General features: G+C 37.9%; 1 protein-coding gene across 1 annotated transcript in view; it reads left to right on the top strand.

The window, feature by feature from the left end:
- LOC6639345 (DNA N6-methyl adenine demethylase) overlaps positions 1-15,261 on the top strand; it is an 84,817-nt gene that overhangs the window by 2,557 nt on the left and 66,999 nt on the right. Inside the window, 1 exon segment of the mRNA XM_023181731.2 lies at positions 4,691-4,708. Coding sequence (XP_023037499.2) covers positions 4,691-4,708 — 18 coding nt within the window.

Here is a 15,261-nt window from a genome sequence, read left to right as displayed (position 1 = left end):
TGAATTGAAATTTTGATTACCTTTTCAACAACTTTTTGAAGACTTCTACCAGGGAAAACAGGTTTATTTTATTGTCTTCTTTTATTCACAATCCGCGGCAGTGCCATCGAAAAATTCGCGGTCTTTCGCTTCATCGGTCAGTCACTCAAGATTTATGTCAGAGTCCAGCGGAACAGATGTTGCAGCATGAGTGCAAATGAATGCGGCTGCTTGTCTGTATTTTTTACAGGCTGATGTTAATGCCCATTCCCAATGAAAATTGTCTTTCTCTCTTTGTCTCATTCGCTCTTTACCTGCAGAATTATTAACCGATAAGCATTACGCAGTACTGGGCTTCTCTGCATTTTCCTGTAATTCAAACACTCACGTGTGTGCTTAAGTACTTTGCATCCGTACACTTTAGAGCTCCCATAGCTTTTCACTACAGCACCCGGCAGCATTCGGCTCTGACATCATTACATCGGCATAATTTTCATGTGTTCATTCTACCCGTTTATACATTTTAAAATCACTTAAAATAACTGCAGGCAAACCCATAGGCTGAGCGTATCCTTAGAGAGGTAAATCACATGTCCACATGTATGGACAAATATATGTGTGTGCGTGTGTCCTTTTCACTTAAATTAGGTAGTCAAGTGATGTTGGCTTCGGGTGATGTCAAATGTCTCTATAAGAATTTGGTTCGATGACGTACATATTTGCACTTGAAACTATATTTCTCAAGTGCGAACCTCTTTAGGTTTAAATGGTCTCTAATTTGATTTATGAGATGCAAAAGTGCTAACTCAACATACAGAAGTATATGTATGTATGATATATGTATGTACATCTACAAAAATTAAGAATGATCGCTAAGTTTTTACACGTTTATAGGCATATAGAAGAAAAGCTGCTCAAATAATAGTAGAGTGACAACAAGAACAACAACATAAACATTTGCCAATATGCCATATGAAATAAAAACAACAATAAAAACGATAATAACGAAATGAAGCAACAACGACAAACCCAAAGGCAACAACAATGGAAAAGCAAATGTTGTTCGCAGCCGGAGCTAAAGGAGCAGATGTTCACAAGTTACAAACGCGGCTTTTGATCGCACACACACACACACATATATATATATATATATATATACATATATCCATAAGCAGAGAGACGCATACGTACACACACAGATGCAAAAAAACAGAGAGATAAATAAATAACGACGACGGCCACGATCAACGCCGGCAGCAACGTGGACAGCAAACAGGAAACCAACCAACAGCAGTGAAAAAATATAAAATAAAAATAAAAGAATACAGTAAAACAGAGAGGAACTGAGAGAGTGACTGATAGGATGGGTAGAGAGGCAGAAAGAGATAGAAAGGGAGAGAGAGCAGGCTGGTCACACACAATTAAGGTTGACAGGACGCGCTGCTGAGCCTACCAACGCTCTCTATACAAATACACACACACACACACATCAAACGAAAGGTTGTCAAACAAGAAAATCGCACGCAAACGATCGACATCAGTGTACGGCCAAACGGCGGCGCTCAGCTGTACGACCGACACACATAGATATAGATAAAGTTGTAAGTTTGTGCAAGCAACGTAGTGAGCAACAACAACAAAGTTGACATGTCAATATAGACTGAAAGATATGGTGAGATGGCCCAGCCTTGCCGCGAATTTCGTTGTCGGAGCTCTTCCTCATTTTTGTTGTTGCTTTGTCATTATCGTCATCATCATTTGATGTGTCTCTTGCTTACACATACATGAAACTCGGATGATAATGACGCTTCCTTCTGACCGAGTAAATGGCGAATCAAATCCTACTTAAAGAGACGTTACCCACAAATCTTGATCCTTTCTATATTATATCAGTGCACTATTAGATGTATAAATATAAGTATATACTTTTCCGTTAGACGCTTTTATGTTCTTTTTGGCTCCACCCGTTCATTTTTTTCGCTTCTTCTTAATGGTAATGTAATACATTTTCTTGGCAATTTCGTGATCTGCCAGCTGGTAGCTGTCCATCTATTCACTAGCGAACAAATATTTAGTCAGTTAAGGACAAACTTTCCAGCGTTTTTGCTTTTACAAAAATCAGCCCAAAAGCCCTGAGGCGCAAGTCATTAACATGGTTATTTGAATTGCTTGGGCAGTTCGACTCGTTCACCACCATGCGCAGTTTGATGCTCCCAGCCTAACGCTTTTGATTTTGATGTGGCTCTTTTCTTGTTCGGTTTTTTTCTTACTTTCTTTAAATGTGCAGTTTTCTAAGGAATTTTTTCATTAAAATGTCTTTTTTCGTTATTTATGCACTTTCCATCTTCGGCGTAAAGAATAAGGAAAATATTAAAAGTGTCTGCTCTCAAAAGACAGGGAGGCAGGAAGATGGAAAGGGAGGGAAAGGGAGAGAAAGGAACGGTACAAGTAGGAGAGAGTAAAAAAAGAAGAACAGGAATCAACCCCAGGAAAACCAAGACAAACAGTAAGGATATTTTGTAGTCTATTTATGGCTTTAGTGATTGACTTCATTTTGGAGCGGCTTACAGACATAGATAGAGTTTGTGGCAGCAGCGTTTTCATTATCTCTTTTCTTTTTTCAGTCTACTTTTTGTAAACCATTTTTTCGTTAAGAAATTCCAACAAGAACTTCAATAAGTCCAACAAAAGTTAAAAGCAACTTGAATCTTTGAAGCTAGTAACAACAAAGTAGTCCAGAACCGAGTTCTAACGGCTTAAAGGTTTCACTTCGTGCATACGAAATATGCTTAGCGCACATGAACATAAACACGTATCCTTAATTTTGCACTGTGAGTGCAATGCTCCTACTTGAGCTCACACACACACACACACAGCAATGCATGCACATTCACATCCTTTCGGTCGTGACATACTCTCGGCAGTCGTCCAGGTTCTAGCCGCCCTGCCTCAGGCTGACTGGCACACATCTCCAGCACGTCCATTTTCAGAGGCAGCTCACCGTTTCGGCACGTTGGCATATGTATATAAATATGTATATGTGTACGTACGAGGATAAGTATGCATGCATATGTATACAGGAGTTGTGATACTTGAGCTACAACAACAATGAAGTGAACGTTCAGTTAATGATAATTATGAGCTTCATTATCCTCATACATTTGCGTTGTGCAATCTGATACCTTGTCGTGGTCGTGCTCCTAGTAGTATCCAGTTGCAACAGGATTACTTCACCTCCCTCGCTCCTTCTGCTCCACAAATTTTTCATTTGCGTTCTCTAGATCTCTCTTCTTCTGTGATTGTATTACAACATTTTTCGCCATATTCTGACGTTAATGATTGTTATGTATGGCCAGGCACACGCTGACTTTTTTTTCTTTCTACTTTCCTCTGCTCATCCACATTGCATCAATCATTCAATTTGTGCATTTGTCATTGAATAAGTCTCAAAAAATGCTTAAAGGCATGTTCAGACTTCTCTGCACAGAGTTCAATGCTCTATTTCAGCTGGCAAAGACAATGTTTTTTGAGTCCGAGTTTGAATCCTGCCCGAACTCCGATTGAATGAATTTTTCCATTTTGTTTTATTTCCTTTCTGGTCGAACATCTGCATCTATGTGTGAGTGTGTTTATGTGTGTATATTTTTTCTCTCCGCACATTTCAATGCACATCTGTTCGCATTGTTTTATGGACGAGAATTAGATAGGACTCTTAGACTCAAATTTAATCCTCCACACACCCACAAACACAACACATACACATGTATCTGCTATTCGGCTAATATGTCTCAAAAAAATAAGTACATGCACATAGATTGTATACATTTGTATATACATACATATATATATGTATATATATGTATATGTGTATACAGATAGATATTTAGACAAATAGAAAGCAACTATTCTTCTAGGCAAATGCAGGCTTAAAGCCGCTTATACATTTGGCTTATATTCTCCCAGTTTTAATTGAAATTGAAAACTTTAAAACTTAAATTAATACAGTTTGTGTTGTTGCTGGTTGTTTTCTGGGTTTTATTGTGTTGTAACTTCCGATATTTTAATGGGCCTCATTTGAAGTGCTTCATTTAATACAAAATAAAATATAAGAGCGTAAATTGCCGCCATGGCAGCCAATTAGTGAGCTTATTTTTGATGGTACAACCATTTTTATAGCTTTGCAAAAAGGGTATATTCATTTTTATCAGAAGAGTGGAACGTTTAGAAGAAAGCTGCATAGACCACATAAAGTACAAGTATTCCTGAGCAATATCTACATACCTGACAGTCTGTCCTTCTATTTACCTATTAAGTTTTTAGGTAAAAGGTTGTTTTAACTCAACATTTTGTGAGGGTGTTTAAACTTCGGCAAAGTGGCAAAGTTCGTCCTGTCCATTGGGTTTTGTTCGCTTAACTCTGCGATAGTCACCTACAAACATGTATGTACATATGCGTAAATACGTACAAAACTGAATGCAGAATTTATCTGTATGTCAAATATATAAGTAGGCTTAATTATACAAATATATTTAAAGGGTTTGTTGCTCACAAATTAAAAAGGAAGATGTAAGGGTCCACAAACTGCAAAGCTGTTATTTTGTCGACTTATTTTATTGAGTAACTCTTTTTATTATTATTACTTTTGACAATATTAGTATTGTTGTTATTACTATTTTTATTATATTATTATTACTTTCTTTGTTTCTTTCAGGAACCAAAATCCAAACCAGTACGTATTACTTTCAATTTAATTCAATATGTATTTAGTATTTATTTTAAAGTTATCACATGCTTTCTCTTTGTCTATCAGATATATCAATATATATCTTCAGATATCTATTTTCGATGAAAATCGCTAACCAAATCGAAGATTTCGATATAAAATGCAAAACTCTGCATTTGACCTAAAATTTTGAATATGATTATTTAAAAACTGTCAAGGTTTTTTTTCCATGGTTCTGTTGAGCATTGCCATTGTTTTGCATTGCAGATACGAAACCTTTCCATGTGTATCTATGGATGTTTTTTTCAGCTTTAGTTGGTACATAGTTTAGTTTAGGTTTTTTTTACCAGCAGATTCTTTTCTCTTTTTTTCCCACCAGGCGCATAAATTAAATAATAAAATGCTTATGTGTGTATCTATGTGTGTGTGTGTGTGCTTGTGTTTTTGTCTGCGCAATTGAACGCTTTAGTTGTTGTTGTATTTATGAAAATGATTTCGCTCATGTAGATGGATGATGGGCTGGTTTGGGTTCTGCTTCTGTCTCAATTTCTGCTGGTGGTTGTTCTTGCTGCTCTTGCTGTTGCTGTTGCTGTTGCCGTTTGTATTTATTGCTGCTGTTGCTGATGATGACAATCATTCATTCTGTTGCTCTACACATTTATATAAATCTGCACTGATTATAGTGCGTTGTTAAATTTTAATAAATAAATTTTCACATCCTTGTTAAGTTTTCAACTACAACAGCCAACTACAAAAACAACAATATCAGCAAGTGCAGCGAACAATAACAACAACAAAAATCTGAAAGCTAAATGCAAACAAATTAATGTTGCATAATTAACATTGCTGTTTATTTTTTCCTCTTTATTGCTTGCAATTTGCATAGAGGCAAGGCTAGAGACGCAGTATCCTAGCGCATAGTTGTGAAGGACACCAATACCGCAGTGGACCACGCCTTACTACTCAATTTCACCTTGCACCCACTCTCTCCATCGCTATCTATTTTGTTTTAATGGAAAAACTGTGAAGAGGAAAGCAGACAGAGTAGAAGTAAATACATTATAATGATGACCAGGGTGAACATTTAGGGTACCTTCTACTAGCAGGTGCTATGTGCAGTAGATAGATATAGATATTAAACATTTCATGTTGGTGCTGTTGTTTCTGGTATTGTTGTTATTGCTGTTGATGCTTTTATTGTTTATTAATAAACAACAACCAGAAAGAAACAAAAAATACAAAGCTTTAGCTGCTAATTGCCACAGCAACAAGAAACAGGGGAAAAAACAGCAAATAGATATCATTTCAGGGATCCCGTGGTAGAGTGAGTCAGAAAGTCAGTGAAAAATGGCCATTTGAAGGTGGACCCTTTTTACCGATGTTTAGTTGTCGTCAACTAGAGAATTTCAATTAAGGTCGTAACATTTTGTAATTGAATAAAAAATGTTTTGTTTCATAAAGTAGTTCTTCTTCGATGCAGTGCGTTGATGTATCATCCTTAACATACAAATACATATACATACTTATGTATATACAAGTATTTGCATTTCATTTTCAGAACCCTTTTTCCTTCTTCATTTCTATTTTTGAAGTGCATTTAACTTGCCCTGCGCACGTTGCTGCCCGTTGGCTCAATTTAAATATCAACGATGCATGGCCAAAACGACAGAGGGAAACCTGTCCTTGTCGTTTCACCCTATACCTGTGTGTTTGTGTGTGAGTGTCTTTTTCTGTATGTCGTGTATACAAGGTGCAATTGCACCACATTTTTCAGCTTGACCGATTCGGACGACCCTTTTTGTACCATGCACCCATCGTTTGAAATGGTATATTAATGTCGCTCAAATGTATGTAACAGTCAGAAGCATGATCAACATCAACAGCCGAGTCGATCTAGCTATTTCCGTCCGTCCGTGTTCATCAGAGTTCTCAGAGACTATAAAAGAAAGAGTCACCAAGTTTTTTTGACTCATTTCTGCCCCCGGTATTTAAATAAAACAGATTTTTTCAAAAACAGAGAAAACTTAAGTCGCCAAATTTTGTATGTAGACTTGTTTAGTATGCGCGCAGATTCTGATTATTATTTCTATCGGCGGCGCTATAGTGCCAGCGTGTTTCTAAGAGTGAGCGAGAAAGCATATGCTATAAGTCATTTGGTCGTCGCAATTTTAAATATTTGGCCCTCGTGGTGCATGGTATACCGAAGTCGGCAAGGCAACATCCTTACTTCATTTTATTTTCTACGCGGCAAAACTAAATAAATTCGCACCCCAACAACAACAGCAGCAAGCGACAAGAGCAAAAACAACAAACAGGTACACCTAGTCCTGCTGCATAAGGGGTTAAATGTAGCCCACAGGAAGCTGGTAACTATGTGTGTAGGCTTAGAGGGTCAGCAGGTTGCAAACAACAAGAGAACTAGAATAATATACTGATTACAGTTCGACAAAGTTGAAAAAATTTGTGTTGTGGAAACAATGAATAGAGTGAAAGACAAATTTTATCATTTAGTTATGACGGCATACTTCCGCCTTTCTTATCCTCATCCCCATATTTGTTTTGGTCTTCGTTTCCTTCTTACCAGCCCCATATTCAATCCAAACTGTTCTCAGAGCCACTTCCTCTACTGGTTCCTCTTGGTTTTTGGGCTCAATGAAATCCGTTTAAGCTCGAGAAAAAGAAGAAACCAAACAATTTCAATTTCGAAAATGTAAAAAAAAAAAAAAAAACAGGAAAAGATGAGAGACGCGCAGTAAAACTTTTTAGCTTACAAAGTGCCTATCAGGCAATATGAACAACAATTTGCCATATCTTTTGATTGCATTTTGACAACAACAATAACAGCGGCAACAACAAAATAAACTTGGCATGAGGTCTGGCATATTGTTACAAAAACAAAGACAAGGCACTTTTGAAATCGATTTTTGATTATTTTTGCTTATCATTGTTGTTCCTTTCTCGTGGTGTTGTCGCTGCCAATCTTCCAACTCAGTTTACAACTACCCCTCCTGTAATCTTGCTCCCAAAAAAGGGCCAATAACCTAAGCAAAATTCAATTTAATTTTCTTAAATATTTTGAGACAATTTCTCTCTTGCATTATCATGCCGAGAAATACAATTTTATAATATTTTCATATTTTACTTCTCTTTGAATATATTTTATCATGTTTACTTTCAATAACTTGTTGCCCCTACTCCAAGCCATGCTTACTCCCTCACACTGCTCCACAAAGAATTCAATTCCGCGCATAAACTTAAAAAAAAAATGGAAAAGAGAAGAAAATGTTGTATTGTATTTTCCCTATTTTGTTTTATTTATAGCTGAGAGCCTTTGCATTTGGCGGTTTTTCTTCTTTTTTATTTTTTTGTTTGTCGGCGCAAATTGAAAATATAATTGAAACAATAAATTTTGCTTTGTGTAACCAGGAAAGAGTTAGATGGCATACAATAATAACAGGAAAAAAAGTACCAAGAGGGAAAAATGTATTTCCCATTTGTAGAGAGAAAATCAATTCAATTTTCTTATAAAACTTGTCTGATGCTTTGACCAAAAGTCAAGTCGGAGTCAAAAAAAAAACACACCAAAAAAATCATCCCTTAACTGTAAAAGAGGGTGGTTTAAGGAAACGAAAAAAATTAAAAAAAGTACTCACACAGAAGGAACAGAAAGAAAGAAAGAAGAGGAAAAATTAAAGAAATGTTTTCTAAAAACTCCACAATGCTCGTTCTTCCAGAGGACGTACACATAAAACTCGCTAAAAAAAATTTCACAGCACGTAGCTTCAGTACCAGCTACATTTAAAATGGTTTTAGCAAAAGGAACAAAACAGAGCTAAAACGGTGCAGGACTTTGCACTTAGTATGCCCATACATACACATGTATATATGTATGTACATATGTATCGAGACACACAAAAACACACATACGTATAATATTCTGTACCCACACACACACACACACACACAGGGAGACTGGTATATATCAAACAATTTAGCGCATTGCATTACAAGTTGCAAAGGGCAAAAAGTTGCACTGTAAGTTTTCTAATTGCAATGGTGAACAGCTCTCGCTTCTGGTTCCTCTTGATGCAACTCCTCCTTTAATCCATCCCCAAAGGACCAGAAATGGTGGTGCACGCACGGATAAAGTAAACGGTAGAACATAAAGTGTTGTGCTGTTTGTTGCTGTTGATGTTGTTGCTGGCACCATCATAAGCTATGCAAACAAAATACGCATAAATATGCACACGCATCCACTCAACACTGAAGGTGGAGACGGAGAAAAAACACATACATACATATTATAAACAAACAGACACGCATATACATCTGTACATATATAACCATATAAGTGTAAACACCCCCACCTTTCAAAAAGTACCACCAATGTTACTCCTTAACCTCTTTCCGCGGGCTTTGCTTGAAGCCTTGCGCGTACGCATATTGCGTATACGACATGCATTTCAACTGAAGCTCTGCTAAAAGAAAGAACGCATTCCATTAGCATCTTAGATAAACTCCTTACTGTACCCTTTTACCTCTGCCAGAGACTTAAAGTCGAGCAGGACTTGGTGAGCGAGTGTATGACAGAGGGCACAATCCGCGCAAGGCTGCATTAGTTTGTACTTTATATTAATATTTGCAGTGGCGAACACCACATATACTCCTATATAAATATGTATACCAACTATACGTATACTCACATATTAGCTACGTATGTGAGTATAAGGGTGTGTTGGCGCCGTCACCATAAAGGAAACTGCAAAATATTACCCTAGATACATGCATCGGCAAACTTGACTTGATGCAATTTCTTTGCCTATTTTTTCTTTCTTTATTTAACCCTAACAACCTCAACTTTAGAGCGATTGTCGCCTTTGATAAGCTAGCACGGCTGCTGCTCTTGTCGTTGCTGTTGCTTCTGATGCTGACTTTGTTGTTCTGCTACTTGTGGTTGTTAATTATAAAAATTTCCCGTTTTAGCTGTGATCGAGCGAAGTTACGGTGCTGGAGGGCGACATAAAAGTACAAGAATATTTTCTAAGCGGACGCTCAAAAGCATGCTACACTTTTTTCGCCTTTGACGATGCTATAAATATGTGTGTGTATTCGTATGTATATATGTATGTGGGGGACCCGTTTGAACAAATTGCAAGCTAGCATTTCATGCTACTGAAACGAAGAGGGAATTCGATAGGAACAGAGGTGGAGGGGGGCAACAGGCGAACAACAAAAGTTTAAGAAAAAGAAAACTGTGGAAATAAAACTTTTTGCTTTCGTTGGCTTTCCCTGCTTTGGTCCCGTTGCAAAAGTCCTTGCCAAGGGTAAATGCAAAGTTTACACACACACACACACACACACACACACACACTTTGAGAAAGAGAAGGAAAGGGGGCGGGGCGCAACAAAAACTGTGCGCGAAAGTGGCCAAAAAGATGCAAGGAAAGCGTCAAAAATAAGACCAGAAGAAGGAAAATACCAAAGCAAAAGAGTGCAAATAAAAAGGGCGAGAGGGAGATGATGCTTGGCTTTGATTTTGCACCAAGGAGAATAAAGGGGAGAGTAGCAGGAAGAGAACGCGGTACGAGTCGTACAGAAGAAGAAGAACCGGCATTGCAGTTGGCAAAACGCTTCACTGCACTTGACTATTATTTTTAAGTTTAAAGCCGGTTGGATACCGAAGGACCCTAAGTTCGTCCTTGCCAACAAATTGAGTTGTTGTTGCTGCTGCTGCTGATGTGAAACTTTTGCCACTGCTCCTAGCCGGGCAACGTCTTTCGGCATCCTGGCATTCTGCCATCCTTTATACTTCCTCTAGCTTCTCTCTCTCTCTCTTGTTTCTCATTCCCCAATCTCTCTCTCTCTCATTCGCCTTTCCATCCTCATCATCATCGCCCTTTGCATATTTTAGCGCGCGACTCGTGGAGTTTGTTTTCTGTCACTTCTCCCGTTCTGGTTGGTTCTTTGCACACTTTTTGCATTTTTTATGTGTTGGTAGGTCATTGCACGTACAAAAGCCACTTTTACTGCGCCAGCAGCAACACAGTGGCAGCTTCTAGGGACAGCACCAGCTATAGCAGCTGCATTTGCAGCAGCAACATCAACTTTATAACAACTGTTCATTCCGCCAAATTAAAAAAAAAATGAATAAACAAAGTCCTATGAATTTTCTTATGTTTGAATTATTATCTCCACATTTTCTTTGTTCATAGGGATAAGCGAATCATGTGCCAAATTGTTTTCTTACCACTTGATCGATCTGAACTGCACCAGTAGAGTTGAAAGCATTCATGAATTGTCCCCCTTAAAAGGTCTTTTAAATTCTAAATAAAGTCATATTTAGAATTTTTTGCTTACTCTTACACTTAACCAGTGTTAGAAAGTCATTTAGGTCTGTGTCCCCCATGAAGGATAAACCAAGGACAAACTTGCTTGATGCAAATGTAAGGGAATAAGGCGAAAATTTAGAACTTTAACAGATTTAGTTCTAAAGATATTACATTCAGGGGAATATTGAAAATATAATTTTAAATCCTTCATTTTGGATTATATTTCGTCGTCATGGTGTGCCAATATTGTCTATTCAATGACAAAAATTTGCTGATTCTAACTTTTAGCACTCTGGACTTATTTATTTTTTCAAATACCAAAACAAAAAGGGAAGGTTGGTGTGCAATTGCAGTGAGTATTTAATTAGTTTGTACTGTGAGATAAAATGTCAAAATGTTCAAATGCCAAAATGCATTAATCATTTTTTGAATTCGGGTGCGATGAATTAAAAATTAATGCGCAAACCATAAAAATGGCCGACCAACGAAACTGCATCAGATAAAGAGAGAAAAATATAGAAAGAGTGAGTGTGAGGTGATTGGTACGCGGGCGTACTGATGACTGTGAAAAGCATAGTGGGGAAAGGCAGAATAACCAGGCAAGTATCTCTGGCCATGGCCAAGCCTGAGCTTGCTGCTAATGCTGCAGCATAAAGGCACATTTTTATCGATTTTCCTTGTGTTGGTGATGGCAAATGCAGGCGTTGAAATTTTTTGCAACCCCATAACGAACGATTCTGTGTTTCTTTTTTCTTTTGCTGTTTTTTCTATCTCCCTCTTTCTCTCTTTGTTCTTCGTTATGCGACCAAAGGCACGCACTTTTAGAAAAATACCAGAAACAAATGGGAAATAAAAGGAGGAGGATAGTGCGTGCATGTTTCTGAGTGTGTGTGGGTTGACAGCAGGGAGAGATAGAGAGAGAGAAAGAGAGGAAAAAAACACATACAGAAAAAAATCGCAATGAGGGTTGAAAATAAATTGCTTTTAATTTGATTTCAACTCAATTAAATCTACGAAATGGAATTTCAAATTAATTCCTTTCTCTCTATTTGCTATATCTATCGGCTGCTTTGCTGACATTGTATTTTTTTTTATTTTACTCATAAACTAACTGAAGTGTGCCTACATATGTTGTCGTAAACACATAGAGAGCGAGTTAGCCGAACGGCCCTCATTTTAATTATTTACCGAGTTGATATTTATCAACTCTTATCATTTGTTCAATAACTTCGCCCATAAAAATGGTTTTGGGCCTATTCTTTGGAATGGAGAAAAACTCGTACAGGTGTACGATTTTGTCATTAATTAATACGCAAGATTGTCTTACAATAGGAACAACTGTTTTCGTTTTGCTGTTCCTCGACTTCCGAACCCGCAACCCTTTTTGTCATTTATTTAGTCGCTCATTCATTTCTTCTCACCTCAACAAACAATCAAACATTTTCATTCCCCCTTTGTGGAGATGGCTCTGAACTTGACCTTGATAAATATTTTGAAGTGAGCTTTTCAGCACATAAATATCAAAATGGATACATCTCAAGGGGGCCGAACCTTTTTTCCCCTCACTCGTCGTGTACCCTGGGCTGCCTCAACGTGAACCACACGCCAATGGGGAAGAAATGTCGCAATTGACATTGAAAATTTTCGCATCTAAATTACTTTGAAGCACAAATCGTTGATGACGCATATCCACGCTCGAAACCTAACAAAATTTGTACTGCATATATATACACACACAATATAAAAATACTATATATATAAATTTTTCGTTTGGATAAATGTACGCATATATATGTATATATTTACAAAAATACGTGCATAGGGGTGGCTTTAATTCCAACCGAAACTCACCCTTAACTGGCAACTTTTCTGCGGAAGTCAACCCCCAAAAAAATACACAACGGGAAAGGCGCAGTCCTGCAATCAAAATGGGATATAAACCATAAAAACGTAAATCCTACCATCCGACATTCAAGCAGGAGCAGACCATGCTGCTTCTCTGTGTGAATCATCAACACCTAAACCCAGACAGATACACAGACAGCAGCTAGTCACTCAGTCAACGTTTTAGTCACGCAATCTCAATGAAAACAGCCTTCAAGGACGAACGGAGGCTAATCAGGAAAGCTCTTCCTGTATCTTCCGATTTCTTTCACCCTAACTCTGACCCTGACCCCGTCTCCTTCTATGTCTGTCTGCCTGTCGCCACAAAAATGATAAACAAAATAAACCAAAATTAAGGTTGTATAGAGGTAACCTTGAAATCCTTGCCTACAGAGATCTGTTCCCCTTTCTTTCCATTCCCATTCTGTAACCATGCTGCCTCCTTTTTAGATGCCAACGCTTGTAAAAGGGTTGCTGCCAGTGAAGTAGAACTAATTAATATTTTTGGCACATTGCTAGGCAAAACGATTCGGGTCAAGGTTGTTTCGCTTTTTGCCAATTTACCAATTCACAATTGATTTTCATATACAGACGGGCAGGACTTAAAGTTAAATAAAGTAGCTGAATAAACCAACAGATTTAAAGCAATAAAGAATCGTGGGGTGCCTACAGAAATATACATACATATACCAGCTTTATATATGTATATGTAAGTGGTTGTTGTTAGTATCTCCCTAAAAGCAGCAACAAGTAGGTAATACATCAAACCGAAGGGTTGCCAAAAGCCCAAACAGTAAACACATGCCCAAGTTTTACATAGGTCGCCCATTTGAGTCATTATCAGGGGCTGATTGTTGTTGTTGTTGCTGTTGTGCTTTCTTTTTGACTGTTGTGCTTATTGCTGTTGTTGCTGTTTCTTTCTCATCGTCTCCCCCAACCTTTTCATGCCGCCCGGCTTGTCTGATGTGTCATAAAACGAGCAACAGTTTCTGGATAGGTCTCCCCTTGTGTTCGACTTTAACTTTGCTGGGCTCCTACCATCAAACCAAGTGAGATAGGTCAGTTTTTTCGTTGTGCGTGTGGCCTGTGCGGTTAACTTGGCCGCTTGGTGTTTCGGCTGCTCTTGGCCGCTTGTTTGCTACCTGTTGCCTTCGGCTTTTTTGAGAGGCAATGCACCAGCTGCCTCATCATCATTACCATCAACAAAAACTAAGTAATAATACCAATTAAGTTAACTTACTTTTTGTTGCCACTAATAAAGACTGCAACAACAGCAACTAAATATAAAATTAACTAAAGATGTATATTTTTTACAAAAACCGTTGAAGAGTGTAAAATTGATTTTAAGACTTAAAACTCATTAACTGTTAGCAAAGGAGATGAAAGATGCGATGATTGAACTAAAAAATAAAACATTTTACTTACATATATGTATGTACATGGATACGTGTATACGAATGTACAGTCACAAATACAGAGAGTGTGTATGTAAAAGTTTTGCCTACTTTTGGCCGAATCTTAACTGGCCTTAAAGCTGCATTGCATTTTACCAAGAAACTTTTGGGTTTTGGTAACTTATATCTAGACGTAACATAAAACGAAAAAGAATGCAATCAAAAAAACTTCACAGAGAAACTACCAAATTATAAGATGCGGAATACATTCGGTACTATGATTTTGGACAACATACGTATGTAGATAGATACATATATGGAAAAAAAACCCTTTGACACTGTAATTTGGTGTCAGTTCATACGATTTTATGTCAGTTGCACATTTTCTCATAGTCATTGTGTTTTCAATTTATATAAATGGATGTCCCTCCATTGCGAAATGCCAGGCCAATCGTGGTGCAGCTTCTCGACCATTTTCTTTTGCAAACGAGCTATTTATGGCGTGGTGTCTCATACCAAGAAAGACTGTACTTGCAAATACAGTAGTGTCAATGATCTTTCTTTCTCCCTCTATCGCCCCCATTGTTAGTCTCTCTCACTCTTGCCTTAATGCGCAACTGTACTGCCACCTCATTGCATCAATTTCCACCTCAGACACTCGGCAGCTGACTAAATTTAGATGAACCAACCCCAAGCATCCACAATTTGTGTAATCCCAGACATAAGCAACACCAAAGGAATGACATCGACACAGAGGCTTCAGCTCCATCGTCTCTTCGTCGTCATTATTATTATCTTCATCATGATTGGGGGGCTGGCACGCTTTGCACTCGGTTTGGTTCGGTTACGTTCGGTTCGGATTGCCTTGATATTGCCTCAAAAATAATTGCTTCCGAAACGACAACTGCTTTCCCCATACTTCTCTACCAATTGCGTCTCCAAAGTTGATGTG

Source organism: Drosophila willistoni (assembly GCF_018902025.1).
Source record: "Drosophila willistoni isolate 14030-0811.24 chromosome XR unlocalized genomic scaffold, UCI_dwil_1.1 Seg144, whole genome shotgun sequence".
NCBI classification, from domain to species: domain Eukaryota; kingdom Metazoa; phylum Arthropoda; class Insecta; order Diptera; family Drosophilidae; genus Drosophila; species Drosophila willistoni.
Note: the sequence above shows the minus strand (reverse complement) of the source record. Positions and strands in the feature narration are given on the sequence as shown.